The 26,696-nt window shown below is 37.9% G+C and overlaps 1 protein-coding gene and 1 long non-coding RNA gene across 6 annotated transcripts; one reads left to right on the forward strand and one right to left on the reverse strand.

Annotated features, from left to right (window-relative positions):
• Window positions 1-91: 91 nt before the first annotated feature.
• Window positions 92-22,858, reverse strand: LOC121882877. 3 transcript variants are annotated; one of them, XM_042391380.1, is made up of 5 exons: window positions 22,714-22,858; window positions 20,346-20,684; window positions 18,886-18,975; window positions 18,467-18,574; window positions 92-950 (listed from the first exon to the last, which is right to left on the reverse strand). In XM_042391380.1, exons 1-5 carry the CDS (start codon window positions 22,793-22,795, stop codon window positions 802-804), a joined length of 768 nt encoding a protein of 255 aa, XP_042247314.1. In that variant the 5' UTR covers window positions 22,796-22,858; the 3' UTR covers window positions 92-801. The 3 variants fall into 3 exon arrangements, with proteins under 3 accessions (XP_042247314.1, XP_042247310.1, XP_042247324.1); XM_042391376.1 differs by lacking the exons at window positions 18,467-18,574; window positions 18,886-18,975; window positions 20,346-20,684; window positions 22,714-22,858 and adding exons at window positions 3,929-4,036; window positions 4,619-4,711; window positions 4,869-5,207; window positions 9,602-9,706; XM_042391390.1 differs by lacking the exon at window positions 92-950 and adding an exon at window positions 17,110-17,905.
• On the forward strand, window positions 9,841-15,137 carry LOC121882894. 3 transcript variants are annotated; one of them, XR_006092180.1, is made up of 5 exons: window positions 9,841-10,118; window positions 12,527-12,841; window positions 12,955-13,038; window positions 13,970-14,056; window positions 15,104-15,137. It is a non-coding gene; the product is annotated as an uncharacterized LOC121882894 (long non-coding RNA). The 3 variants fall into 3 exon arrangements; XR_006092182.1 differs by having other exon boundaries at window positions 12,532-12,841; XR_006092183.1 differs by lacking the exon at window positions 9,841-10,118 and adding an exon at window positions 11,855-12,010 and having other exon boundaries at window positions 12,532-12,841.
• Window positions 22,859-26,696: the final 3,838 nt, after the last annotated feature.

A 26,696-nucleotide genomic window follows, 5' to 3' on the forward strand; every position in this document is an offset into this window, starting at 1 on the left:
GGTTTTCTTTTGTAACAGACCTGTAATGTGGATTTAAGCTGCTGTTACAGTGAGTTATGATGACCAACGAGGAACAAAATAAAACCAGAGATCAGTTTTGTATCAAATTGGACTTTATGTTTGTAACATATGAAACAGTAGAAGAGATAATAAACACACACACACAAAATAAGGCAACAAAAACAAATAATTCATCCATCCTCTAATTCTAACATTTACATATACAATCATTCACATAATACGTAGTAAAGTTCACCCAACATTCATGTTTTTGGATCAGTGTTTTAGCAGAATACAAATAACAAATATAAATGTGTATAAATATATATATGCATTTTTTTTACAGGGTCTGTACACAGAGGGAGGTGACATGAATCATGAGTTGTCAGACATGGACTTGCTGAATGTTGATGGTCCAGCTGCACACCGTCAAAGTTATGGGACCAGATTTGTTTCCTAATAATTAAACAAAATCCCCTGAGAATCAAACTAAAGAAATTCAATTGAAAGTGCATAAAAATTCCAGTCAGAAATGACAGAAAAAGGCAAAACGTACAATAAAACTACACAACACTTGATTACTAAATTCTCCAATTTTCTTTCTCTGATCGGGATTTCTCTTTTTTCAGTTTTGACTTCTACAGTTTTGTACCACCTGTCCCTCTAAAAGTAACTGACCAATGGGAATGCTGCTTTGAAGTGTGCATCAAATGTGGGACACACTTACAATCTTGCACTTAAGTTCTCAGGACTGTAAGTGTTGTATACAGAGACAAGACTGGACCATCACTAGTACTAATGCTAGTGCTCGTTACTGATCAAGCCGTTTGCAGTAGGACCATCCGGATCCTTGTCATCTTCTTTTGATGGAGATCCCAAATCTTTCAGTTCAGAACCGTTTGCTTTCTCTTTCTGCTTCCTCCTTCTTCTGAGGGATCTCATCCATTTCCCTGTAAGGACATGAAAAGCAGTTTGTGACACTTCATGCTGTTACACATTTACAGTCTTTTTACCATCAATTTCCCTCTTTGTGTTTCCTCGGACAGTGTTTCCCTGTTGAGCTGCAGTGGAAGTATAGTAACAAAAAGAGGGACTTTGGCACTAAAAAGACTGTAACGTTGAAAGATATCTACTTGATTTAACTCATTTGGACACTGAAGCTTCATATTAGCTTCAGATAAACTTTTAAATACATTTTTACACAGAAGGAGGACTGTGGATTTTGTCCCCTATCACTTCCATTGTAAGTGTATTATGAAGGGATCTTCTAATGGTCAGTATGAACAGGAGGAATGATTACAGCAAGAAAAACAGGTTTCAATGTTCATTTGGGCTCCTGACTGTTGGTTTAAAACTTGAGAAACTGTGAACCCGTCCTTTACAGGCTGGCAATTTTCTATATTTTTCAAACCAACAATGAACTGATCTACTAACATGTATTGTGTTTGTATCCAAAGCCTGATATATCTTATTCCTCTGTGCCATAGACCTCTGTTGTTGTCCAAAAACTATTAAAAACACGTAAATGAGCCACAGAGCTGCACTGGTTGACATGTTCCTTCATTATGAAGAGAGTGGTTACCATAGCTGGTTTACACCAAAGAGTAAAATCAGCTATAAGATAGTAACTCTGAGAGAAGTTCTTTGTGACACAGACACCACTGAGCATGAGCTGGAACTACTCTAAATGTGATCACCGTTTCTAAACAACAACAACAACAACAACAACAACCATTTCTGACCAAACTCTCCATGATGAAGGAACATATGGCAAGCCATTTTAACATGTAATTACTAGACTGGATATTTATTGCAGATATCCGTAATTCAATTCTTCCTAGTCAAAATTAACATTTCAGATGCCCACAATGAAATTCTTCCAAGGACACATGACGTCACTTTTGCCATTCGTGTGTATTGGGCTTTCATTTTCAGAAGTCCACAATTACATTTCAGATATCTACAATAAAATTCTTATTAGTCATAACTGAAAGCTATAATATGTAATTATTCCACATTAAAATGTCTAAAAACAACTATAACTATGTTATATATGTTGTTGAGTTGTGTACTTACATTATCTCAAATGTTTCCAACAAGTTTCAAACTCAGAGAAATCTGTCATTTAATCAAAGTAACGGTTTCATTTGGTCGCCTGTCGATGGCGTCATACCTCCTCTACCAAAGAGTAAACAGGCACAAGATACATACGGCGGCGCTGTGTTTGTCCGCTACAATGGCGTCTACCAAAGAGTAACTTACACACATACAAGATAATACATCGGCGTTGTGGTTGTTCCACACAAACTGTTATATTGGCTTTTATTCAATTTTAAGCCACGTTTTCATGATAAATTTAGGTGGTTTTTAACTATATCTTTTAGCCGGAAGAAGGATTTTAGTCATTGGACGTCTGGATCTTAAGTTATCAGAGAAATAAACTGGACAAACGTTAGCAGCAGCTCGGCTAACAGCCCCTCCAGGAAGTCCGGTGCTCGCCAAACATCGTCGGAGAAACATTAATTTTTTTAGGTGAAACAGTTTTATTCAGCGTTTTGAACAATTTCTGCGTGTACGTTTGCTCTGGAGAGGAGGAGACCTCTGCGGGTAATTCGGCTCCCAGTAAAAACATCCCGAATGATGAACACTGGAGTAATCCTATCCCAGTGAAGCTGGTTATTTAACGACAAAGACAACAACTCCCATGATCCCTTGCTACTTCACACTGTGCATTGAAGTCGGCATTTGCTTTTGGTAAAAGCCAAAAGTGGCCACTAGATGTCGCACTACGCATGCCCTGAACTCAGAGATGATCGTTACTGATTGATCAGCTCAAACTGTCAAACTAGGCAGTGCTGATCAAATATCAATCAAGATTCTGTTACTGCGTTGCCTGTTTCTCACATCAAATGTTTTCAGAAACATATTTTAGTTACTGTGAAGCTGGAAAGTGAGCACAAAAAAAAAAAAAAAAAGCACCGCCCAACTCTCATTACGTCACCCACTACGTCATCTACGTCAGTTACAATTTCAGATATCTAAAACCACATCCTGGACAGAAAGAATTACACTTATGGATATCCACAATATTTATACAGATGTCCACATTTGTATTTTTCCTAGTAAAATTGTAATTGTGGATATCTGTAATGACATTTTTACTAGTCAAAATGAATGTTCAATGTTCAACATTCTGTATATCTGGAGAGTTTTTTTCATTCTCGATATGTGAAATTAGAATTATAACTAGTAAGAATTGGATTGTAGATATCTGAAATGAGAGTTTCTCCTAGTAAGAATTGTATAAATGTAAATGTAATTGTGGATATCTGAAATTGAAAGCCCAATACACATGAATGGCAAAAGTGACGTCATGTGTCCTAGTAAGAATTTCATTGGGGATATCTGAAATGTTCATTTTGACTGGGAAGAATTGAATAACAGATATCTGTAATAAATATCCAGTCGAGCTATTAAATGTTAAAATGGACACTTATACTTTTTAAAGATTTTTAGATATCTTAAATTTATTTTTGACTGGTTCAATCAAAGTTGTAGATATCTTGAAATACAATTTCTACTAGTAAGAATGTTTATTACCATTCTGACTAGTGAGAATACTCTTTTGACCGGGAGATATGCTACTCTGGGTATCTAAGATGTTATTACAGATAGGAGTGTGGTTCCATTAAATGTTATAACGGCTTGCCATAGTTCCAGCTCATGCTCAGTGGCGTCTCCGGTTCAAAAAACTTCTCTTATCTTCTCTTTAATCTTTGGTCTAAACTCAGAGCAAAAAGCCAATGAGAAGATTTGTGTTGCTCTAATCTCAATTAACCACAACTAACCTGCAAACACTGATCATTGAGCGAAGCTTTAAATGTTGATTATAAAAAGCTGAGCAGCAGTAGTTTGTTTTGTAACTTACGAATAGTTTCACGTTTCACCAGGACAACGACAACGACGGTAAAGACGAGAGCAGCAACAACGGACAAGACGATGGCGAGGACAGTCGTAGTCTTCATGTTTTCACCAACTGAAAGAACATCAGAGAAGATATTTAGTTGAGAAGAAGGTCAAGCTCAAGGTGATGCAGTTTTCCTTCCAACATTAAAGGACATATTCACAGTTTTTCCATATGAGCAGTGAAAGAGGTTTTCCTCGCTGTAATCATTCCTCCTGTTCATACTAGATATTAAAAGATCCTTCAAATGTGCTTTCAATGTAAGTGATAGAGGCCAAAATCCACAACATGCAAGCTACAAATATTGTGAACCCATCTTTGAAGGGCTCATTTTGGGAAACAGTGATAGACACTTTTTGCCATTTTCTGACATTTTTTAGACCAAACGACTCATCGATTAATAGAGTGGAAATTTATCCGCTTCATAGTGCCCTCAAAAAAGAAAATCACAATGGAAGGAGAAAATAGTGTTGATGGTACTGACTTTCTGTTAAAAACACCAAAATACAATGTGTCACATTTAATAAATGTGAAAGCTACCGTTGACTGTGTGAGTGCCATATAACTTAATGTTATCCTGTAATCATGCACTCAAAGAGAAAGAAAGTGTGACAAAGAAACTGTTGTTTTCTGGATCAACTCAAAGACATTTACCATGATGGTCTGACTTGGTCACATCTTCCACTGGAGGTCTAGTTGTAGTGATGTCACCACCTCTCTTTGTCCTGTTCTGTTGGTCCTTTGGTACTGTTTCAAATGAGATACAAAACTGTTGAAGTGCTTTTTTAAATGAAAAAATGTCTTAAATGTAAAAACAGAATTCTACCTTTTTCTGCATTTTCATTATATAAGTGAATAAAAAAACCTAAAATGATCTGTTCAGTATTAAATGCAGGTTGCTCACCAACACTGACGTTAACATCACAGCTGATCCCCAGTTCAGGAACAAAACATCTGTACGGTCCGCTGTCATCCAGCTGTGCTGAGGAGATCTGCAGTGTCAGGTCTCCTCTGCTCGGCCCATCAAGGTTGAAAGTCGTCCTGCCTCTGTACCTCTTCATCTGTGCATCATGGTTGTGCCGTTTATTTCTATACGAGTAGACCACTTCGCCATTGTCGACTCTGCTCCAATCTGCTATATAAGCAGACACATCGATTGACGGGTCCAGATGACACGGAAGAGTGACATCATCACCTTCTGCTACCTTTATTGACGGAGTTGGGCAATTGAGACGAGACTCTCCTGAGGAAACAAACATAACATTTAGGTTGTTTTAAAACATTTAAATAAAGTCCATTTTGCTGTTTCCTTCCATTTCATGAAGAAACAGCTCAATAAATTAATCGTTTGTCAAGTTCTGATGTCTTCAAATCGCTTGTTGTACTTCAGTGTCAGATCCACACTGTTATCTGGGAAACTTTCCTCCAAATCATTTACTGATGATTGCCTTGGATCAATGGAAATGATAACTAACACCTCTACAGTGTAAAGCCATCAAATACAATAATTCTGTCTGTAAGTACATTTACTCAAGTACGATTTTGAAGTACTCGTTCAAACGAGACAATATTTTATCAAAATTCAAAGATTAGACAAAAAGTCCAAATACTTCCACTCCAGCGCATGTCAGAGGGGATGATTGTACGTTTTACTGCTGTAGATTAATCTGACAGCTTACAGTTACTTTTACTTAAAAACAAACAACGCATCATTAAAGATCATGATTTTATTAATAAGTGGTTCACAGCCTGTCTGACTTATGATCCCTCACAGAAAAGCAGTGTCTACTTGTGTCTCCTTGTCATGTTTCAGATGTTTGTTAGTTGTTAGCAACTCCACCAAAAACACATTTCCCCTCTAAACATCTTAGATCATTTAATTTTACTGTTTGAGCCCCAAAGAGGTCAAATTATCCAAAATGTCATTGAACAAGCAAAGATTAGAGAAAAGTCTGAATAGTAAATACTCATTTGTGTATCAGAACTTTGTTTTTTCTTCTTTCCTCTCCCATTAATCATCTCACGATCCCTCAGATTTATCTGCTGACCCTTTGGAGGGGCCCGACCCCTAGGTTGGGAACCACTGGACTAAACTAGTTAACTGTATAAAGTAGTTCAAACGAGCTCCATGTCATGGATACAATACATGGTGTTGATGGCGGTTGTATTTCTCTACACTGAGCTGAAATGAACTGACTGCACATAAATTGTAACTGTAAATAAATATTGTTAATATTTATTTATAAACACATAAATAAACGTAGGCCTTATGGATGATAGATGGACCAATCAGTCTCTATCTTCAAAACACATCTGGATTCTCACAGTGTCTATATGGTCCTGAATATAGATCAATGTTAGTAATATAACACAATAACAAAACTGATTTATGGGGAATTAATTTGCTCAAACTTAAAGCCAAATCAAGACAACAGTTTGATTTATTGATGAATCAGTCAGATGAATGATGAATCCTAATTTTGTGTTTCCTAATAAATTAAAGCTGCAAGCAGCGCTGAACGGGCCTTCGCACCCTTGCGCACGTCGGGGTGCAGCGCAATCGAAGGGCTTCTGTGACGGGCATACGGATGTCTTCAGACCCGGGCTGTTTTCAGACAGTGCAAGAAGGAGATAAACATCACTTCCTTTGTCCACTATTTTGCCCGCTGTTGGGGCTGCTTTACAGAAATTTCGTAGGGGGCGCTATTCAGCCAGTTTGCATCACTGATGGAATATATATATAGACGTGTTCAGGCTGGGAGTCTTATCAAACATGTTAAGTTTGGTGCAGACTGGAGCATTTACAATAAAGTTCTAGCAACTTCCTCTGTCATGGCGAAACATCAAATCTCAACAGTATAAGGATGAGAATTTTCTGCAGGGTGAGACATGGCTGCCTTGCTCACACCTGTGTCATAAAAATCATGCAAGTTTTGGGCCCATTCACTTGAATTTCAATTAGTAAATTGAAAACCCTTAATGAGTTTGTGTGTAAAACAAATTAATTTCCTAATTTTCATCAAGTCTATTTTTAGGAATGTAAAGACTTTTAACTAGGGGTGCACAACATTGGATTTTTGCCGATATCCGATATGCTGACATTTCCAACTCATTGTGGACGATTGCTGACTGCCGATATCTGCACATATTTTTACCAGCTGGCTGAGGAGGCTATTATGCATGTAAGCATAGATTATACTATGATCAAGAAAGACAATATATGAAGGAAGAACTTAGGAAGACTGGAGTTCAGTAGCTCAGCATTAAAATTCTTCCCTCATATAGGCTATAGTCTTTCTTGATCGTTAGTACAATATATGATTGCATGTATAATAGTCTCCTCAGCCAAGTGGAAAAAATGTGTGCATACATCAACATCGGCAACTGGCAAAAATGAGTGGCAGACTGACACTGACAAAAAGTAATCGTGTTAAATAATCGTGATACAATATTGAACAAGATAATCATGATTATGATTTTCGCCATGATCGAGCACCCCTAAAAACAACATAAATTGTGATTTACACACACACACACACACACAAAGAGTTTAAATATGTATGTGATAAATTGTAAATATGTATGTAATGAATTGTTTTCTTTAAGAAACTGTTACTTGAACATTTTTCAGTGTGCTCCTAAAGTTATATGTGGGCTCCTAATTTTTTTCATTTAGGAGCACATGTACTCCTAAAAGTAAGGATTGAACACTGCTGTCGGATGTGTAGAAACACTAAGTAACTGGAATGTGGCGCAGTCCAAGGGCTTCTGTCACAGGCATGTAGATGTTTTCAGACCTGGGCTGACAGGTCTGACTTTACCCATCCCCCCCCTCCCATTCTCTCTCTCTCCCTCTCAGCTGGAGAGAAGGATTTCAGAGTACTCTTCTTGTGAATTATCCTCATAAATCCCATGACTTTGTCCAAATCTTACATTAAAAATCACATTTTTTGTAGAAATTTTCGTCGTGAATCCATTGATACAGGTTTGAAAGTGGTCAGACTTATAGTTTAGACGTCAGACGACCCAGTTTGGCACAAAGTCCATGCCCTGAGATTGCCTCCCCATTGGTTTACATTGTAAGGTGCAATGTGGCACTACAACTTTCAGAGCTTACTTGATCTAAATTGTTCGAGTTATTACAAAGTTTTTAATAACTATTGTTCAGCACAGTGTGACAAGTCATGTATTAAAGTTTGAAGCCGATACCATTAACGCCCTCGGAGGAGATAGCGTTTATTCAAGGTCCAAAATTGGCACAAAGTCGTACTTTGATGAGCACACTACGGGCTTCCTGTTGGATTTAGGTCAGGGGTGTCAGCGTATGATTTGTAGGTCTTGATGAGACGAATAATTGAGTTTTGGTTCGATCTCTCTACGACATTCCTACGGGCCGTGGCGGCCGTTTTAGATACATGGGTGGCGCTCTCGAGCACATTTTGGCACTTTGGGGGTTAATTTTTACATTTTTATCAAATTTCACCAGACCCGATGTGCGTGCCAAATTTGGTGAGTTTTTGAGCATGTTTAGGGGGTCAAATTTAGGGTTGAAGTGGCGTATTAATAAAGAATAATAATAAGAAAGAAACAAACACACGAAAAGTCCGGAAAAGTCCCTACCAGATGTTGCAATTTCCGTGTCGCGGATAGTGGCCTTTATATCCATGGATTTATAAAGATATATATATATCATATATCATTAATTTCTGAGCAAATAGCCGCTGTGTTTACAATTTCAGACTCAACCTCTTTCAAGTCACTTTTTAAAAAGTTAAAGTCTTCTTTAGCTCTGACCTGATAAAACTCCACAGACTCGTCTGACGGATGTTTAGCTATCTGAAGCTAATGCTAACGCTAAACCTGTATCTTAAAGGGGCGCAGCTGCTCGGTTAATGCAGGCTGAGAGCTAAGTGTTAGACAGCAGGACTCTAATTACACATTTACAACAACATCGACACAAAAGTGATGACCTATAATAGCGACATTACCCTGCTCTGAGTATAAACGCATTTTAGGGGGCAGTAACAATTAAATGGCCTGATATTTCCATTTCAGACTCAACCTCTTTCTGTTCACTTTTAAGAAAGTTAAAGTCTTCTTTAGCTCTGACCTGATAACAAAAATGTCCGTTTTCAAATCCGCGGCGTCCATTTCTGACTCAGGCCTCAGGTTGCTCACAGCGGCCTGTAGGAAGCTGGAGTCGGGCTCAGCGATCAGGTCGGAGCTCGGTCGCGATTGAAGTAACGTCCACAGCTCAAACTCGCTCCAGAGCATCTCCTATATGTTAGAAACCGATATTCACGTTAAATTTGGAGAAAGTGCGCAATGAAATTATAGTTTTAGAAAAATTAAGCAGGAGCACGGCTGAACACGTCTGACTGCCGGCTCACTAGCGCCCCCTACCGTTTCTAACACAGACTTTTAAAGTTTCTAAAGCAGTTAAAAAAAAAAAAAAAAAAAAAAAGTTGAATGGACACGCTGAAATGTAGACTATGGATGCACAATGTCTCCCGAAAGCTCAAAACGTGATATAAAATGTCGTTTAAAACTGTAAATGTCTCCTTCATTTTTTCAGATGTTCAATACGACAGACACTCATATCCATTATATTCAGTAAAGCAAACAATTAAAACTTACCGACAATTACAGTAAACTGCAAAATACTCAGGGCCGCCATGAGTCCCATCTTCATTATTAAATTAAGACAAGAGGTCCTCATGACATCTGCATCAATTGTCAGCGATCTGTTCACTGCTCTTATCAGAAACTGTCAGTCAACGTTGTGTGCGGTTGTGGTGGTGATTTTTTTTTTTTTTTTTTTTTTACTGCTTTAGAAACTTTAAAAGTCTGTGTTAGAAACGGTAGGGGGCGCTAGTGAGCCGGCAGTCAGACGTGTTCAGCCGTGCTCCTGCTTAATTTTTCTAAAACTATAATTTCATTGCGCACTTTCTCCAAACTTAACGCGAATATCGGTTTCTAACATATACGAGATGCTCTGGAGCGAGTTTGAGCTGTGGACATTACTTCAATCGCGACCGAGCTCCGACCTGATCGCTGAGCCCGACTCCAGCTTCCTACAGGCCGCTGTGAGCAACCTGAGGCCTGAGTCAGAAATGGACGCCGCGGATTTGAAAACGGACATCTTTGTTATCAGGTCAGAGCTAAAGAAGACTTTAACTTTCGTAAAAATGAACAGAAAGAGGTTGAGCCTGAAATGGAAATATCAGGCCATTTAACTGTTACTGCCCCCTAAAATGCGTTTATACTCAGAACAGGGGAGTGTCGCTATCACAGTTCATCACTTTTGTGTCGATGTTGTTGTAAATGTGTAACTAGAGTCCTGCTGTCTGACACTTAGCTCTCAGCCTGCATTAACCGAGCAGCTGATTTGGTTTAAGATGCTAGTTTAGCGTTAGCATTAGCCTCGGATAGCTAAACATCCGCCAGACAACAACTCTGTGGAGTTTTGTTATCAGTTCAGAGCTAAAGAAGACACTAACTTTTTTAGAAATTACTTGAAAGAGGTTTAGTGAAATTGTCAACACAGCGGCTATTCGCCCAGAAATGGATGATATAAAGGCCACTATCAGCTATAGTGGCATTACAAATGTATTGTGGGTATCTGTTGAATGGATATATAAAGAGAACTGGATACAGGAAGAGCGACAGGCTTTGAAGCAAGAGACATAAATCAGTGGATAATTTTTTTAGATCCGGGTACTTTCATACCGGGAAGTCGATTTTTTTTTTTTTGGCTTCATGCGCCACTGAGCGACTTTCATAGGAATGACCGGGGCCCCACCTCCGACGCTGTATCCAGTTCTTTATACATCCATGATCTGTTGACAGGTTGATAGGACGCCATTTTCACATAAAAAGGGCTCATTGACTATCCACAATTACATCTTAGATATCCGCAATAACATTTCTCCTAGTCAAAATAGTATTCTCACTAGTCAGAATAGTAATTGAGATATCTACAATTACAATTTGACTAGGATAAATGTTATTTCAAGACATCTAAAGCTTTATTTCTCCAAGTCTTAATTCAATTTAAGATATCTTTAAATCCATAAAAAGTATAAGTGGCCATTAGGCTAACCCATTGTTGCTAACTTTGGAGCTAACCCACTTCACTTTTCCAGCACTTGGGGAAACAGCAGACATGACTTTTTAGCATTTATTAACCGACACACTATAGCTTGTAATGTACATTTACTGCCAGGTTGACACCTTACTTACTACAATCCCATTCTTAACAGTCATAACTGCAGTCAGCATTTGCTTCGGTGAATAAAGAAAAATCCCACTAAAAGTGGCCAAAATAGCTGTCAATCAGTAATGCTAAAATGTAGATTTACCAATGAGTAAGTAGGGGGTCCAGGTATCATCGGATAATTCGTAATTCATTTGTAATTAAAAACCCAAAAAACGGTAAATCTGTTATTTGTTTCAAAACAAAAAAACGTTTTTGGTGTCAGAATCAAATAATGAAAAACCAATCAAACCCGGCCCGTTTTTGGTTTTTGCCGATTCGTTTTATCGTTATTCCTTTTTGGATTGAATATTGCACAGGTCTGCGGACATTCAGCCAATTCGTTTTTGCGTTTGAAACCAAAAACGGAAGTCACATGATTTTTTCCTTTTTTCATTTTAAACCAAAAACGAAATCACGTGACCTGTTCCTTTTTTGTTTCCCAACAAAAATCCAGAAAACTAAATTCAAAACACCGTGCAATTTTGGTTTAGAAATCAAGTATTTTTGTCAGTTTTGTACGGTAGCGGAAGCAGCTACATTAGCATACCCATGATCCTCAGCGACCGTTGCTATGGTGAAGACTCCAGCGACAGCCGCGCGTGTGTGTAAAGGGGATGAAGATGGGGTTGGAAAACTGAACTTTACATTTCACATCCCTCATTTAAGCCCTACACTTTCACTTTCGTAATTTTCATCAATCTGGACTTTAGATTTAGCAGACTTTAGCAGAACATACATGTGCTCTGTTCCCGGTCAGAAAGCCAGATGTATTATTCAGCTCAGTGTTGGTAAGCTCTTGAAGCTAACGCTACTTTACTTTACTTTAAATACAAATGTCCATCACAAGGACGTTTTTTTGCAATTTTCTGACATTTTACAGACCACATGAAAAAATGATTAACTGAGAAAATAATCGTTGGTTGCAGACGTAGTGATGTTATGAGATTTACACAGGTAGTATTTAGAGATGTGTTCTATTGTATTGCATTATGACCTGTATGGACTTGTGCCCACTAGAGCTGCATATTAGGTGATCGATATTAATCGCCAAGTATTTTGATAATTAATAAGTTGTTTCATTAATAAATGAATGAATTAGTTAATAACAAACTACCACGTGTGCACACGTAGAAAACTGATTAGAAGGTTTAAATTAAAAATCATCATCTAATGTATTAAATTGCTGTGAAATTAGGTGGAGCAGCACAAGTATTTGAAGAATTGTTGCATTGTTGGATTTAAAAACACCATTCAAAAGTAATCCAAGTTATTGTTGCATATCTAATTATAATGTTTCTTTCCAGATCAGGTCATAGAGGCAGAAGAAGGTGACGACGTCTCGTTAGAGTGTCAACAAGATGCCGAAGTCAGTTTGAAGGATTCACTAGTGGAGTGGAGTAAAGACAACCGCACGAATCTTGTCCATGTTTATAGACATGGACGAGACTATCTTAATGACCAGAAGGAAGAGTTCAAAGGCAGGACAACCCTCTTCCATGAAGGATTGAGCCGAGGAAACGTCACCCTGCAGCTCCACTCTGTGCGTCTGTCTGATAGTGGAAGATTCAGGTGCTATGTGAAAAAACTGGACCTCTATCGTTATATTATCCTCAAAGTCGGTAAGCAAGCTGAGATTAAATCCATATTGTATATAAGAAATTTGTTCCCAAATAAGATGTGAATTGGACAACTAGTTTTACAAATTCTGTCATTTCTGTCTCATCTGAAACAGTGCAGAAAGGCCAGAACAACCCAACACAAGATTTCAGTTCAACTCCACTTCCAGTGGAGACAACAACTGAACCAAATGATCCTGGTAAATATCTTTATTATTAAAATATTCTCAGAGAAAGTGCAGTTTCTTTGGCAGCCTTTACCTTGATTGTGGGAGTTTTATGAAGATGGGAAGCTTAGGTGTGGGATCACATATTTTGAAGTTCCCTTTCACTGCTGCAGAGGGTGACGGTGTGAAGAAAGGTTCAGCTTTTAAGGACAGGTTCACATTTTTTCAAGTGTGCCTTGAATCAACAGTCAGGAGCCCAAATGAACATTGAAACATGTTTTTCTTGCTGTAATCATTCCTCCTGTTCATACTGACCATTAGAAGATCCCTTCATAATGTACTTACAATGGAAGTGATGGGGGACAAAATCCACAGTCCTCCTTCTGTGCAAAAATGCTAAAAAGACTGTAAATGTGTCAGATATCCACTTGATATGACTAACTCAGACTGCTGAAGCCTCATAGAAGCTTCACAAAGACTTTTAAATGACTGTGTGGACACACTGTGGATTTTGGCCTCCATCACTTACATTGAAAGCACAATCTTTTAATATCCAGTATAAACAGGAGGAAAAACCTCTTTCATTGATCATAAGAGCATCTGACGGCTGTTTGTGAACCCATCCTTTAAAAAAAAAAAAAAAATATTCCACAGATTCATTTATCTGATCCTGAACGAAGGGGAAGAAGCTGCTGTTGCACAGTTGAGATTTAAGGATGTTTCAGACGAGATCGTGTCTAAGTTTCCTCACAGAGTATCTGGAGGCGGCTAGCTTAGCTGTAGCACACTTCCAGCGTCCTGCTTTTTAAATAACTTAAAAAGACCAAGGAGAGAGAGATTTTAGAGCACAGGAGACCTCACCATCACCCTAATCCATCATTTTTATTGTTTTACACCATAGCAGCTCTTTAAATATTAATTGTTGTGTTGTTGATACATTATGTCTTTCTGATTTTCTTTTCAGATGGTGGAAGGAGTCACCTTCTCATCATTATTCCTGCTGTCGGCTTCATCATTTGTATTGGTTTACTACTGCTGATGAAATGTGGAAGTAAGTCAGAAATTTCAGGCTGCTGTCATTTCATCATCAGTAATTTAAAATGTTTATCTGTGATACGGCTGCAAATATTGATTCATCTCAATCAATTAATTGTCTGGTTCATAAAACATCAGAAAACAGTGAAAAGAAACGTCCAGAGCTCAATTAGCTGCCAACTATTATATTTTTTGGTTTCTTTCCTCCTTTATGACAGTAAACTGAGTATCTTTGGGTTGTGGATAAAACCAAACATTTGAGGACGTCATCTTAGGTTTTAGGAAACAGATCAGCAGTCAGAGTCTTATTATAAATAGATTTGAGTGACACCTTTATTCCATCTACAGGATGTTTTAGAGGTTCACAAACTGTTAGATGGAGTTTGACAGTGAAGCCACGAGTCCAAAACATCCTCCTTTGAGTCATAACTCAGTCAAATCTGAACACACAGACATAATTAACATATTTCTAGTTTCAGTGTGACTTGCATGTTCGAGGATATTATTATCTCTGATGTGAATGTCCAGTAAACCTCCATAAATCTGCTTAGAAATCATAAAAACGCTTCAGAACTGGCCTGAGAATCTTTCAGTTTAAGTTTTCTTCAGTATTAAAGTAGTTGTCTGTATATCTGTGGCTACACTGAAAACAGGAGCTGCTAATAGCTAATTCTGTACATTTTTAATGGCGCCAAAAAGGAAAAAAAAAAATGAGGCTCAAGTTGTAGCTCGCAGCTAACTCACTGAATCCATCCACATCCCCAGAGGAGTATGGGAACTGTAGTTTCAAAACTGAGAGTATAATTATCCCCAAAAGAACACAGGAGACATCACTGATGTGCATTTCCAATAAACCTCCATAAATCTGCTTAGAAATCATAGAAAATAAACATTTTTCACTGTTTTTTGACATTTTATAAACACAATTAATTGATTAATTGATAAAATAATCATTAGTTGCAGCCCTACGTTCACTGCTTCACTAAAACAGTTTGAGATGTGTATTTGTGTGTCTATGCTAACGTCCTGAAACCGTCACTCACTGGTTTCCATGTTCTCACAGTGAAATGTTGGAAGGAGCTCAGAGGAAGAAGGAAGCAAACAGCAGAGATGACGGAAAAGCTGAACACCCTGAGCGACGGAAACGGAGACGAGGACCCGAAGGTCATGAGAGACGAGCAAAATATCAACGATCCTGTCTGCTCTTCTAATTCATCAGAGGGGGGAGGGGAGGGGCGGATTGATGGATGTAGTCGAGTCATTTCATCTGCAGAACTCTGTCTGTAGAACAAATCATGTATAAACTGGCAAACTTAATTTAATTCTGTGCAATATTATGTCTTTAAATCAGTGTTTTCATGTTCTTCCTTTGCTTTGTGGAAATGTTTATTCTATTTTTGTGATCTTGTTTTATGTGTTTTTTATCTTTTACACTTTATATTCCATTTATAGCACTTTTTCCTTTCTATTTATTCACTTTTGTATTTTATAAAATCTGATTTCTAACTTAAACTGTGATCTCTTTTGTTGTCGTAGCGCTGACACAACAGATTAAATCTCAGCTTCTCTGTGCTGAGTTTTTCACATTCATCTGCTAAAAATGTTTTTCTTTTTGTTCCTACAGTTGAATGTTTGAGCTTCTCTGATTTTTCACACGTGTACCTGCGAACGATGATTTGTGACATCACGACTAGTTTGAAGCCAATCCTGGTTCGATATTCAGCTTCAACAAGTGTGATGTGGAAAGTTGAAGCCTTCAGTGCACAAACACTTAGAATTGACTTTACAGTGAAGTAGGAGACATGTTGTGTCCAAGAAGTTCAACTTCTGATAATAAATATATTTTTGCAGATTCACAATTAACAAGGGAGAAGGAAGAGATGGTAATTATACTTTCTTTGTATAAAAACCATATCAGACATTGTTACAAGCAGAGTACTTTTATTTGTCTTCAAACATGTCTGGAGGGGATCTTTAAGAATTTCAAATATGTGAGATGTACTTTCAGCACCAGCTACAACATTAAAACACTTTTCTTAACACAAGTACAAATTTAGGGAACAGGACATTTAAATATAAAGGAAACTCTTTCTTTATGTTAGTAATGGGAACTGCATATAATGAGCCAGGATAAAAGATTGATTACAATGAGACTGCAGCCTGTAGGCACTGGTGGGATGCTTTGCTGGGTTTGTGATCCTATTAGAAGTACTCGATCAGGTCGTGGTGGCTCTTTGATTGGTTCCCATGATGCTTTGGGGGATTAAACAGGAAGTATACCGTTGCCATGGAGATGCCGTCTCAGTGAGTTAACTCTGGGCTTCAACTTAAGCCAGTTTTTTTTTTCTTTTAGCCTATATTTAACATTTTGGCAAATTGGCGCCATTAAAAATATGCTGAATTATCTATTATCAGCTGCTGTTTGCAGTGTAGTCGAGTGCACAGACAACCATGACTGGATGACTTTATACTGAAGAAAACTTAAAAATGAGGAAATTATCAAGCAAATTCTTTTTTAAATTACTATTTCTAAGCGGATTCATGGAGGTTTATTGGAAATGCACAACAGAGGAAATAACATCCTCGAAAGTGTAAGTCACACTGAATCTAAAAACTATGTTCATCATGTCTGTGTGTTCAGATTTGACTCAGTGATGACTCAAACTGTGACACCTCCACTCTGTCAAACTCTTTATAGTAAGACTCTTCTAAAACATGTGTATCATTTTCCGGCGGACAGCCTGGACGATCAATACGAGAAACAGACTCATATCTATTAATTGTATAAAGAAAACAATGAAAACTCACCCGTAACAATTTGACTAAAAGTGCAACAATCTCAGGAACGTCATAAGTAACATCATGATCAAATCAAGGCGAGAGGTTTTCATGACATCTGCAGCAGGTGCCGACAAATCCCAAAAGATGCTGCGAGTGAAATCTCAGACACAGATATAACAAATAAACCAGAACAATCTGTACATTAGATACTCTAGAGGGAAGAGAGAAAATAAACAGACCATTTAATTATAATAATAATGACTAAAAACATAATGAGAACAACAGTAATATTGGTAAACAGTAGTCATTTATTAATGGCAGTGATTGTGAGACAAGTAAAGGCAATTTCATTCTAATCATTATAGTTTAAAGAGCTTTATGTTAAAATGCTGCAGAAAAACAAAGTACAGTCAAGACAATTAATAAAAATACATCAAAACGCAACAAGAAAACAAAGTAAAGACAAAAACATTCACTCAAAAAGACGTCGGACACCAGAGAAAACAGTTTCCAGTTTGGTTTTAAATGGACACAATTAACTAACAACTATAAATAATTATATAACTATAAATACTTTCATCTGATCTGGATCTTGTTCTAGTTACACTTAGAAAACCTGAGAGACCAAACTGGACTGTACTGAGGAAAAGTTAAAGTGCTTTCAAGTATATAAGAACATTGAATCTGATTCAGTATTGCAATAGAAGCCAGTAAAGAGAGTTAAAATAACAGTTCTATTACCAGTAGAGTAACACTATATGTATGTTAATAAAATTAGAACAGCTTTGGGACAGTGTTGACAAGTATCCTGAAACAGGATTAGTGAGACAATGAAAACGTGCTGCCATTCAGTGTGTCTGCTCTGGTCAGAATGAGACTCCAGAGAGAGAGAGTCCTTAGTAGCACCTAGTGGCATCACAGGTGTAGTGCACCTAATCTGCTGACCATCACTACACTTGCTCTTGCTGGATGTTTTTCACAGTGATGTCCAGGTCTTCACCCTCTTCTGCTGCTCGGTTCATCAGGTTTTCCATTTGAACGTTGTTTGGCGCCATCTTTGCTACTCGCTCCCTCCGACAATTCTCTGAGAGAACATGACAACCAGTTTGTGACACATTGAATTCATGCCGTTTAAAAGGACGTTCCTTTCTACCTGCAGAGAGCGGTTACCATAGCTGGTTTAGAAACGGCACCAAAGAGTAAAAACAGCTATAAGATAGTAACTCTAAGGAGAGAAGTTCTTTGTAACGCAGACGCCACTGAGCATGAGCCGGAACTACTCTAAACCTGATCACCGTTTCTAAACAAACTAATTTGACCAAACTCTTCATGATGAAGGAACATTTCATGGCACAGAGGAATAAGATACGTCAGGCTTTGGATACAAACACAATACTTGTAAGTAGATCAATTCATTGTTGGTTTGGATCCAAACATGAGATTTGTTGACAATAAGAAAAATATGGAAAATCACCAGACTCATCCTTTAATCTTTGGTCTAAACTCAGAGCAAAAAGCCAATGAGAAGATTTGTGTTGCTCTAATCTCAAATAACCACAACTAACCTGTTAACACTGATCATTGAGCGAAGCTTTAAATGTTGATTATAAAAAGCTGAGCAGCAGTAGTTTGTTTTGTAACTTACGGATAGTTCCACGTTTCACCAGGACACCGACTACGACGGTAAAGACGAGAGCAGCAACAACAACGGACAAGACGATGGCGACAGTCGTAGTCTTCATGTTTTCACCAACTGAAAGAACATCAGAGAAGATATTTAAATCCCCCGACATCATGTTTTTCATTCTACTAATTCATCTTTATCATGCGGCTCAGGATTTAAAGAGAGGAGACATTGAAGAAAAACATACTTACTAATGATGAGTATTTATAAAAAAATATCTACAGATAAGAAAAAGCTGGAAGCACAAGCACATGACAAATCGACTGGAACACCTCTTCATGGTGTGAAAATGTTACTATCTATATAGGTGTTCACACTTAAACTGCACATTTTCACAAAACCCCCATAATTAAGAAACATCTGCATTTCAAGTCATTTACCGGGATCGTCTGGCTCGGTCACCTCAGCCAGTGGGAATCTAGTTGGGCTGGATTCATCTCCGTTTGTCCTGTTCTGTTGGTCTTTGGGTACTGTTAAAAAAAAAAATTTTAAAAAAAAAAGACATGTCAGTAGTCAGAAAACACTGGCTGAAATATCTTACAGTAGTCAGACAAAGGGACCTGGCTGTGAGCTTCACTCTGCATGTGTCTAAAGAGGTTAAATACCTACAAGTTTTTAAAACGGTGCTGTTGTCTCTATTTTGTCTGTGAGGAAACATGTTTATATTTCAATAATTTCCTTTAAAATTAAAATAAAAACCAAACTATCCATTTCGTCACCATCTAGAAATCAGCAGTATCTCTGATAAACAGCCTGAATATGACAAATTATCATCCTATTATTCTTTTACTGTTATACACTCTGTGAGCACTTTGTTAGGAACACCTGTGCAATATATATGAACAGTAAAAGAGGTTTTTCCTCACTATAATCATTCCTCCTGTTCATACTGGCTGTTAAAAAGATCCACTTCAAATGTTCTTTCACTTTTTAGCATCAAATTCCCTCGTAACGTTGAAAGATATCTACTTGATTTGACTCATTTGGAAGCTTCAGGCTTGTTGCCCCCCCATCAATTACATTGTAAGGTCATTATGAAGGGATCTTCTAATGATCAGTATGAGCAGGAGGGATGATTACAGCAAGAAAACATGTTTAAACGTTCATTCATTGACTGTTTCTGTCTGGAATGAATGAACACAGCACGATGTGATTCATCACTGGTGCACACTTACAGGTGCATTAACACCTATATGACTAGAATTAGGTCATAATGTCGGTTTCGATAAATTTTCCCATTTTATTTTGTTTCTCATACAATATAATTTTTCTTGCTCATACGTAGTTTTCGTTTTACATCCTATAGAACTGAAAAGGTCGAGATCTGTGCTAGGAGGGAAAACAAATTGAACTTAAGTTTCATTATTTTACATGTGAAGGTCAATTCTCATCACAGCGATTACTACTCAGCCTGTAAAACTGTCGTATTATATCTTCTGTATCTCTGTAATGACATCATAAGAGTTATCTCTATTTGGGCTTGGAGACTAAAAACTAATAACAGAAAGCCTGCATTCAAAATTGGCATTATGGGAAATGTAGGATCTTGAGTTCTTGAAGCTTGACACAAATTTGGGACTAAAAGTGAGGATATCTCGGCCTCTGCTGCTTCGATTGTGACCACTCTTTAAAAAACAAAACTGTCTATTGTGAGTCTCCTTACATTTTATAAGTGAAGATACTAAATCAGTGGCGTAGCCCTTTAACAAAGATCAGCATGTGACTGAGTGATTTAGATGCTGGCTGCCACTAATAATAAAATTTTAACATCCTTTAGAACAACAGAATGAGAGTAATGACGTTTTTTGAATTAACGCTGTTTTAAATTCAGGTTTCTCACCAACACTGATGTTAATGACACAGCTGGCCATCAGTTTAGGAACAAAACATCTGTACGGTCCGCTGTCAGACAGCTGTAGTGACGACAGCTGCAGCGTCAGGATTCCTCTGCTCAGGTCTTCGTAGATGAAAGTCGTCCTGCCTCTGTATCGCTCCATCTGTGCATCATGGTGATCCCGTTTATTTCTATAGGAGTAGACCACCTTGTTGAGGTCGACTCTCTTCCAATCCGCCGTATAAGCAGACACGTCGACCGACGGGTCCAGATGACACTGAAGAGTGACATCATCACCTTGTGCTACCTCTATTGGCTGAGACGGGCAAATGGCACGAGACTCTCCTGAAGAAACAAACATTACACATTAACACAGCTTGAACACCTCTGAAGGACAGCCATCATTCCAACATTTCAACACACACACACACACTAACCAGGGGTCATATCTCTGACACCAAACAATAGGACAAGGAACCTGTTTACACTTGGTTTTAAAATGCATCTCAGGCGATCAGATCACAAGTGGACAACTGGCTTATTATTATTATATTATTAACTGTGCGCGGGTCCCTTCTATAAAAGGTCTGAAGAATGTAGGGTACTGACGCCTGGTCCACAAATACAAGTATCTGAGTCACACTTTGTTTCTGTTGTTTGTTTTTGTCTTTTTTGAATGTTTATTGATAAGTCTGTATGTGAAACAACTTTTAAGTATGTGTCTTCATGAGGGGAACGCCTGTAGGGGAAATAAGACCTTAATATCAAACATTATTATTTTTTTTTTTTTAAGTTTTCATTTGCATTGTATTTATTGATAAGCTTTAGATTACAGCCAGCAATGTACAACAGTCATTTCCAATTTACAATGTCATTTTTTGTACCAACAGTGTACCAGTAAAATAAGTATCAATACATACATGCAGGTAAAGGGAACAAGATGTAAAGTTATGGAATAAGGCCATAACAATGTGGGAATTAAAAGAGAATTTATACTGACGATACTTTTTTGAGTAATGGGTACATATTGTAATATTACAGGTATATGTATGACGTACTGAGCAGCAATCTGGCGTTTGGTAGGTGCTTATAGAGAACTTATACTACAAGTACTTTTTTAATTATTATTATTATTAAATACACTGTAAATTGGGAATAATAATAACTACACTGTACATTACTCTAAACTGTTACCTGTTTATTTCACTCATATATTAAAACACTTTGATGTGTGTATTCCTTATATTTGATAATTAATATAATCAGTGCCAGCTATTCATTCAATCTTTGGTGCACAAATGAAATATGGACTGGTACAAATCATAGTACAAAAGAAACGTATCAAGATACAATGGTACTTTTCTCTATGATATAGCTGCTGGAGGTGGAGCTAGTTTACACTACTTTATATACAGTTAGCTAGTTTAGTCCAGTGCTTCCCAACCTAGGGGTCGGGCCCCTCCAAAGGGTCAGCAGATAAATCTGAGGGGTCGTGAGATGATTAATGGGAGAGGAAAGAAGAAAAAACAAAGTTCTGATACACAAATCTGTTTTCAGTTTTTAGACTTTTTCTCTAATCTTTGATTTTGCTGAAATATTGGATCATTTGAACATTTATTGAAATGAAAGCATGTGAGAAGTTTAGAGGGAAAAATCACTATTTGGTGGAGCTGTTAACAACTCATAGACATGTGAAATGTGACCCCGACTACACACTGCTTTTTGTAAGACGTCAAAAGACAAAAAGGTTAGAAAGCAATATACTCACAAGTACTCAAGTAAAGAACAAGTAGCCTTATTACTTAGTCACTTTCCACCAGTAATTATATCAAATACACATTATAGAGTTCAATAACAAAACACTACTTGTTACTTTCTATTTAACTACACGTGAAATAGCCTATGAATCAATACACAATTCAACAAATGTAAAATGTCGCTACGGGTGGGGGTGGGGGTAGACGGAGGCCGCAGGGGAGAACGAGTCTCCCGTTGTAGGTGCCTCGTCTTCTCGCGTCAGTGTCGAGCGACATTCTCTGTCTGAGAAACAACTGTTGTCTGTTTCTCAGACAGACAGAGAGAGAGAAAGACACTAGAACAGGGAGGCGCTCGCGCGCGCACGCACGGGCAACACACCAGCCTCAAGCAGCAGCAGCAGCTTCCCCCTCGCCCTCCGTCATCTTGACGTTCACTCTCAGATAAGGCATAAAAAAATCCGCGTTTTAAGTAAAGACGCGCTACACGTTAGCAAGAGCTTGTCCGCATTATCTAACATTATAGCGACGTTACAGACCTGAAATGAATACCAACCAACGCTGACAACTTCTTCAATTGTGAACTTTAACAGCTCAGGTGTTAGTTAGCGTTCACTTACCCGTCTCAGCAGACGATAAGTTGCGAAATAAAAATATCAGCGTCATCAATGCAAAGCCCGGAGTTACTCTACCGACTGTCATTGTGAAGATATTAACCAGCCGGATCGTCCCAGTGTTTTAAGCAGATGACAGAGGCTCTGGGCGGTTCAGCGCGCCACACTGTTTAGGAAAACCCCGCTTCCGAGTCAAACCAGCCCAATCAGAGGAGGAGGACGAGGAGGAGGAGGAGGAGTTAAACTCTTAGTCACTTTACACCAGTAAGGTGACTAAGAGTGTGTGTGTGTGTGTGTGTGTGTGTGTGTGAGTGAGTGAGTGAGTGAGTGAGTGAGTGAGTGAGTGAGTGAGTGAGTGAGAGAGAGAGAGAGAGAGAGAGAAAGAAAGAAAGAAAGAAAGAAAGAGAAAGGGGGGGGGGGGGGCAGGACAGGACAGGACAGAGAAGTTGGTAGCAACTTCTCAGCATAGTTTTTGTTTGTTCAGTCGGGTTAGGTGCTGTAAAAAACGCTCAGGCTCTGTGCTTATGTGTTATAATGTTTGGGGAAAACGCTGTGTCACCATGTTTGGCGCACAGACTGTAAAGTTTCCAGGCGATGATGTTGACACAGAAGGCTACATGTGTTGGATCATTAAGGTGTTACAATAGCCATGGATCTATGGATCCTCTTTTCTTATCGAGTCAAGAGCAATGGAAGGGAGGGGCTGCATGCCTACAGTAGTGAATGAATGTGGTTGCCCCATGTTGTTGTTGCTATGATTTATCTTAATGACACCCTGACATCCCAGGCAGCAGGGCAGCAGGGTTTGTCTACGTGCTCCTAGTGGCCAGTCTGGGCCTCAGGAGGAGTCATTAATGAGACAGCAATTCAATCTATGAATGAGGGAGTAAAATATAGAACATACAAATCTCTAAACAACATACATACATCACACTCTGCATGGTCTAAAACTGTGGTTACCAACCTTTTGGGCCTATGACCCTTTAAAATAAAGTCAACGTGGGACCCCTCCACACATGTTGTATAGTTAAGTTACAGATTATTGTCTTTGATTGATCCAGCAACCTCTTGTGGGGGTCTGGACCCCCAGGTTGGGAACCACTGGTCTAAGAGTTCTCTACTGTTTTCGATGCCATTCCCTCTCGAGTTGTTATGTTGCTAAGAGACATCAATTTTAATTTTCCTGTTGTTTATCCCGACTTTTGTGAGTCTGCGGTGCATAAAATCTGTTTGTAGTTTCATACTGGGACGGTGTTTTGGAAAATATCCTTGGAAGAAAGTCTGGACTTTAACCTTCAAATATCACTAATAAAAGGTGAGAAGTCCCTTTCAGACTGCTCCATAGATTCAGCTACGTCATTTCTTCTTATATACAAAAAGGACTTTGACACCTGTTGTGTCTTTTGTGAATCCGGCACTGACACACCTGTGAATCTGTTCTGGTTTTGCATCCACACTGTGAAATTGTGGTCTGAGGTTCTCGACTTTATTTAAATGTATTTTTTCAGTGACGTTTGTTTTTCTTTTAAAAACATTTCCTTTGATGTTTTAGATGATCAAAAAGGAAGAAGAATTTTTTAAAATAAATCTTATTTTCTTTTTTGCTAGATCTTATATACATAAGTGTAAATTCAATAAGTCGAGGCCCCTCCTGCTTGTCTTTAAATTGAACTGAAGAGACACTTTGACTCTATTAAGTTTTCAAAAAATGTTAAATCTATGAAAACTGTGCTTTTAATTACAACGTTTCTGAAAGATCTGTGTTGATACATCATATCTGTGTCCCCTGGTTTGAAGTTATGTTGTTTTGTAATATGTGACTTGTTTAATAAAGTTTGACAGGGGAAAAAAAAACTGCATATGGTTCATTTCCTGATTTAGAAAGTCCACCCAACATGGCCAAGTTTTTTTATCCTCTCTACGAGTACATGAATGAACATGAGGTGCATTTGAAATAAATAAAACAGAACAGACTTTAAACACACTCATGAACTACTTTTACTTATTAGTGTGAAGCTTGTGTCTCGTTTTTTCAGTTATAACTTAGAAACCCAAACAGTACATGTTCATGCACTGAAGCATACATTTCTCATTAATAAACTTAGAAACCTCTTGCCACACTCTTTTAGTGACACAACAAAACCACAATTAATGGGGCACAGTTTCAGGATGTCTGTAGATTTCAAACTGTAGAGCGTTGATGAAATAGAAGTGAAAGTCTGACTCAGCTCTCCAGTTAAACCACCAAGAAAGGCTCAAGTACAGTGTTTGTGCATTTGATCCTGCCTACAAAATGATAACTAAATGTAAATAATAATATATAATGACTGATGAGCACCACTCATTGTTACTTTTTAACAGCTCAGTATTATGGATCAGTCATCAATGAATCTAAGTTGGAGGGAAATTACACAGATACACAATACAGCCTCTTCAACATCATTAACTACAAAGTTCAGGCAAATTAAAGTTTTACATTTGTTAAAAACACATCTAAGATTTCACATTTTGTCTTCAAATGAAATTATAATCACATTCTTACCTGTTTTTTAGAAACTTTGAGGACAATCCACATGTTGGATACTGTCAACCCCTCCCCAGCCTCATGGCCCGATGCTCCGCCTCTTCCTCTGTATTTCGCGCCTTTTTTTTTGGCAGCGGTTTCTATCTATCACTTACACTGGTTCATATTACTACATATTCATTTAATAACATTACATTCAACTTTATTGATCATATAAATCTGAACACGCAGACATGATACACATGTTTTAGATGAATCTTATAGATTTGTGAAACACTGCAGGATGTTTTAGAGGTTTACAAACTGAGAGAGAGTTTGACAGTCATAACTCATCTGAACACACAAACATAATTTACATCATTTTTGGATTCAGTGTGACTTACACTTTCGAAGATATTATTATTCCTGTTGTGCATTTCCAATAAACCTCCGTAAATCTGCTTAGAAATAGTAAAAAAGTCAGTATAAAGTCATCTAGTCATGGTTGTCTGTATACACGACTACACTGCAAACAGCAGCTGATAATAGATAATTCGGCATATTTTTAATGGCGGTAATTTGACAAAGTGTAAACAAATATAGGCTAAAAGAAAAAACTGCCTCAAATTGAAGTCCACCGGCAACGGCATACTTCCTGTTTACATCCCCCAAAGCATCATGGGAACCTGAGTTCCAGAACTGAGAGTATGATTATCTCCTACACTGGAGGAAGACAGAATAATAAAAGGAGTAGAAAAGAAAACATTAACATGAACTTTTTTTCCAAGTTGCATTATTAACACACCTCTGTGTAAGAGGAGAGGACTCCTTTGACAGTGACGACAGACATACTTAATGTTTGAATGTCTATCTATCTATCTATCTATCTATCTTTCTATCTTTCTAATGTCTGAATGCTAAAAACAGAGTCAATATTGGTCATGAGTCCAAATAAATACTTATGTTGCTCTGCGTTTGCTGGATTTGTGAATAAACAACCATGTTAACTCTGAAAGAGACAATATTGATGCATCTGCAGCTTGTGTCTGCTGCCCCCTGGTGACCAAAGACAATCACTGTAACGGACCTGGAGACCTGGAGCTGAGTGATATGCAGCAATCAAAGAGCCACCACGACCTGATCGAGTACTTCTAATAGGATCACAAACCCAGCAAAGCATCCCACCAGTGCCTACAGGCTGCAGTCTCATTGTAATCAATCTTTTATCCTGGCTCATTATATGCAGTTCCCATTACTAACATAAAGAAAGATTTTCCTTTATATTTAAATGTCCTGTTCCCTAAATTTGTACTTGTGTTAAGAAAAGTGTTTTAATGTTGTAGCCGGTGCTGTAAGTACATCTCACATATTTGAAATCCTTAAAGATCCCCTCCAGACATGTTAGAAGACAAATAAAAATACTCTGCTTGTAACAATGTCTGATATGGTTTTTATACAAAGAAAGTATAATTACCATCTCTTCCTT

Source organism: Thunnus maccoyii, chromosome 2, assembly GCF_910596095.1.
Source record: "Thunnus maccoyii chromosome 2, fThuMac1.1, whole genome shotgun sequence".
In the NCBI taxonomy this organism is placed as follows: Eukaryota; Metazoa; Chordata; class Actinopteri; order Scombriformes; family Scombridae; genus Thunnus; species Thunnus maccoyii.

Excerpts from the sequence above, each read along its gene's own strand:
- LOC121882877 (XM_042391376.1), bottom strand. The coding sequence starts at position 9,683 with ATGAGGACCTCTTGTCTTAATTTAATAATGAAGATGGGACTCATGGCG. Across the intron at positions 4,712-4,868 it reads TGATGTTAACGTCAGTGTTG|TACCAAAGGACCAACAGAAC; the intron begins GTGAGCAACCTG and ends CATTTGAAACAG. Across the intron at positions 4,037-4,618 it reads GACCAAGTCAGACCATCATG|TTGGTGAAAACATGAAGACT; the intron begins GTAAATGTCTTT and ends ATGTTCTTTCAG.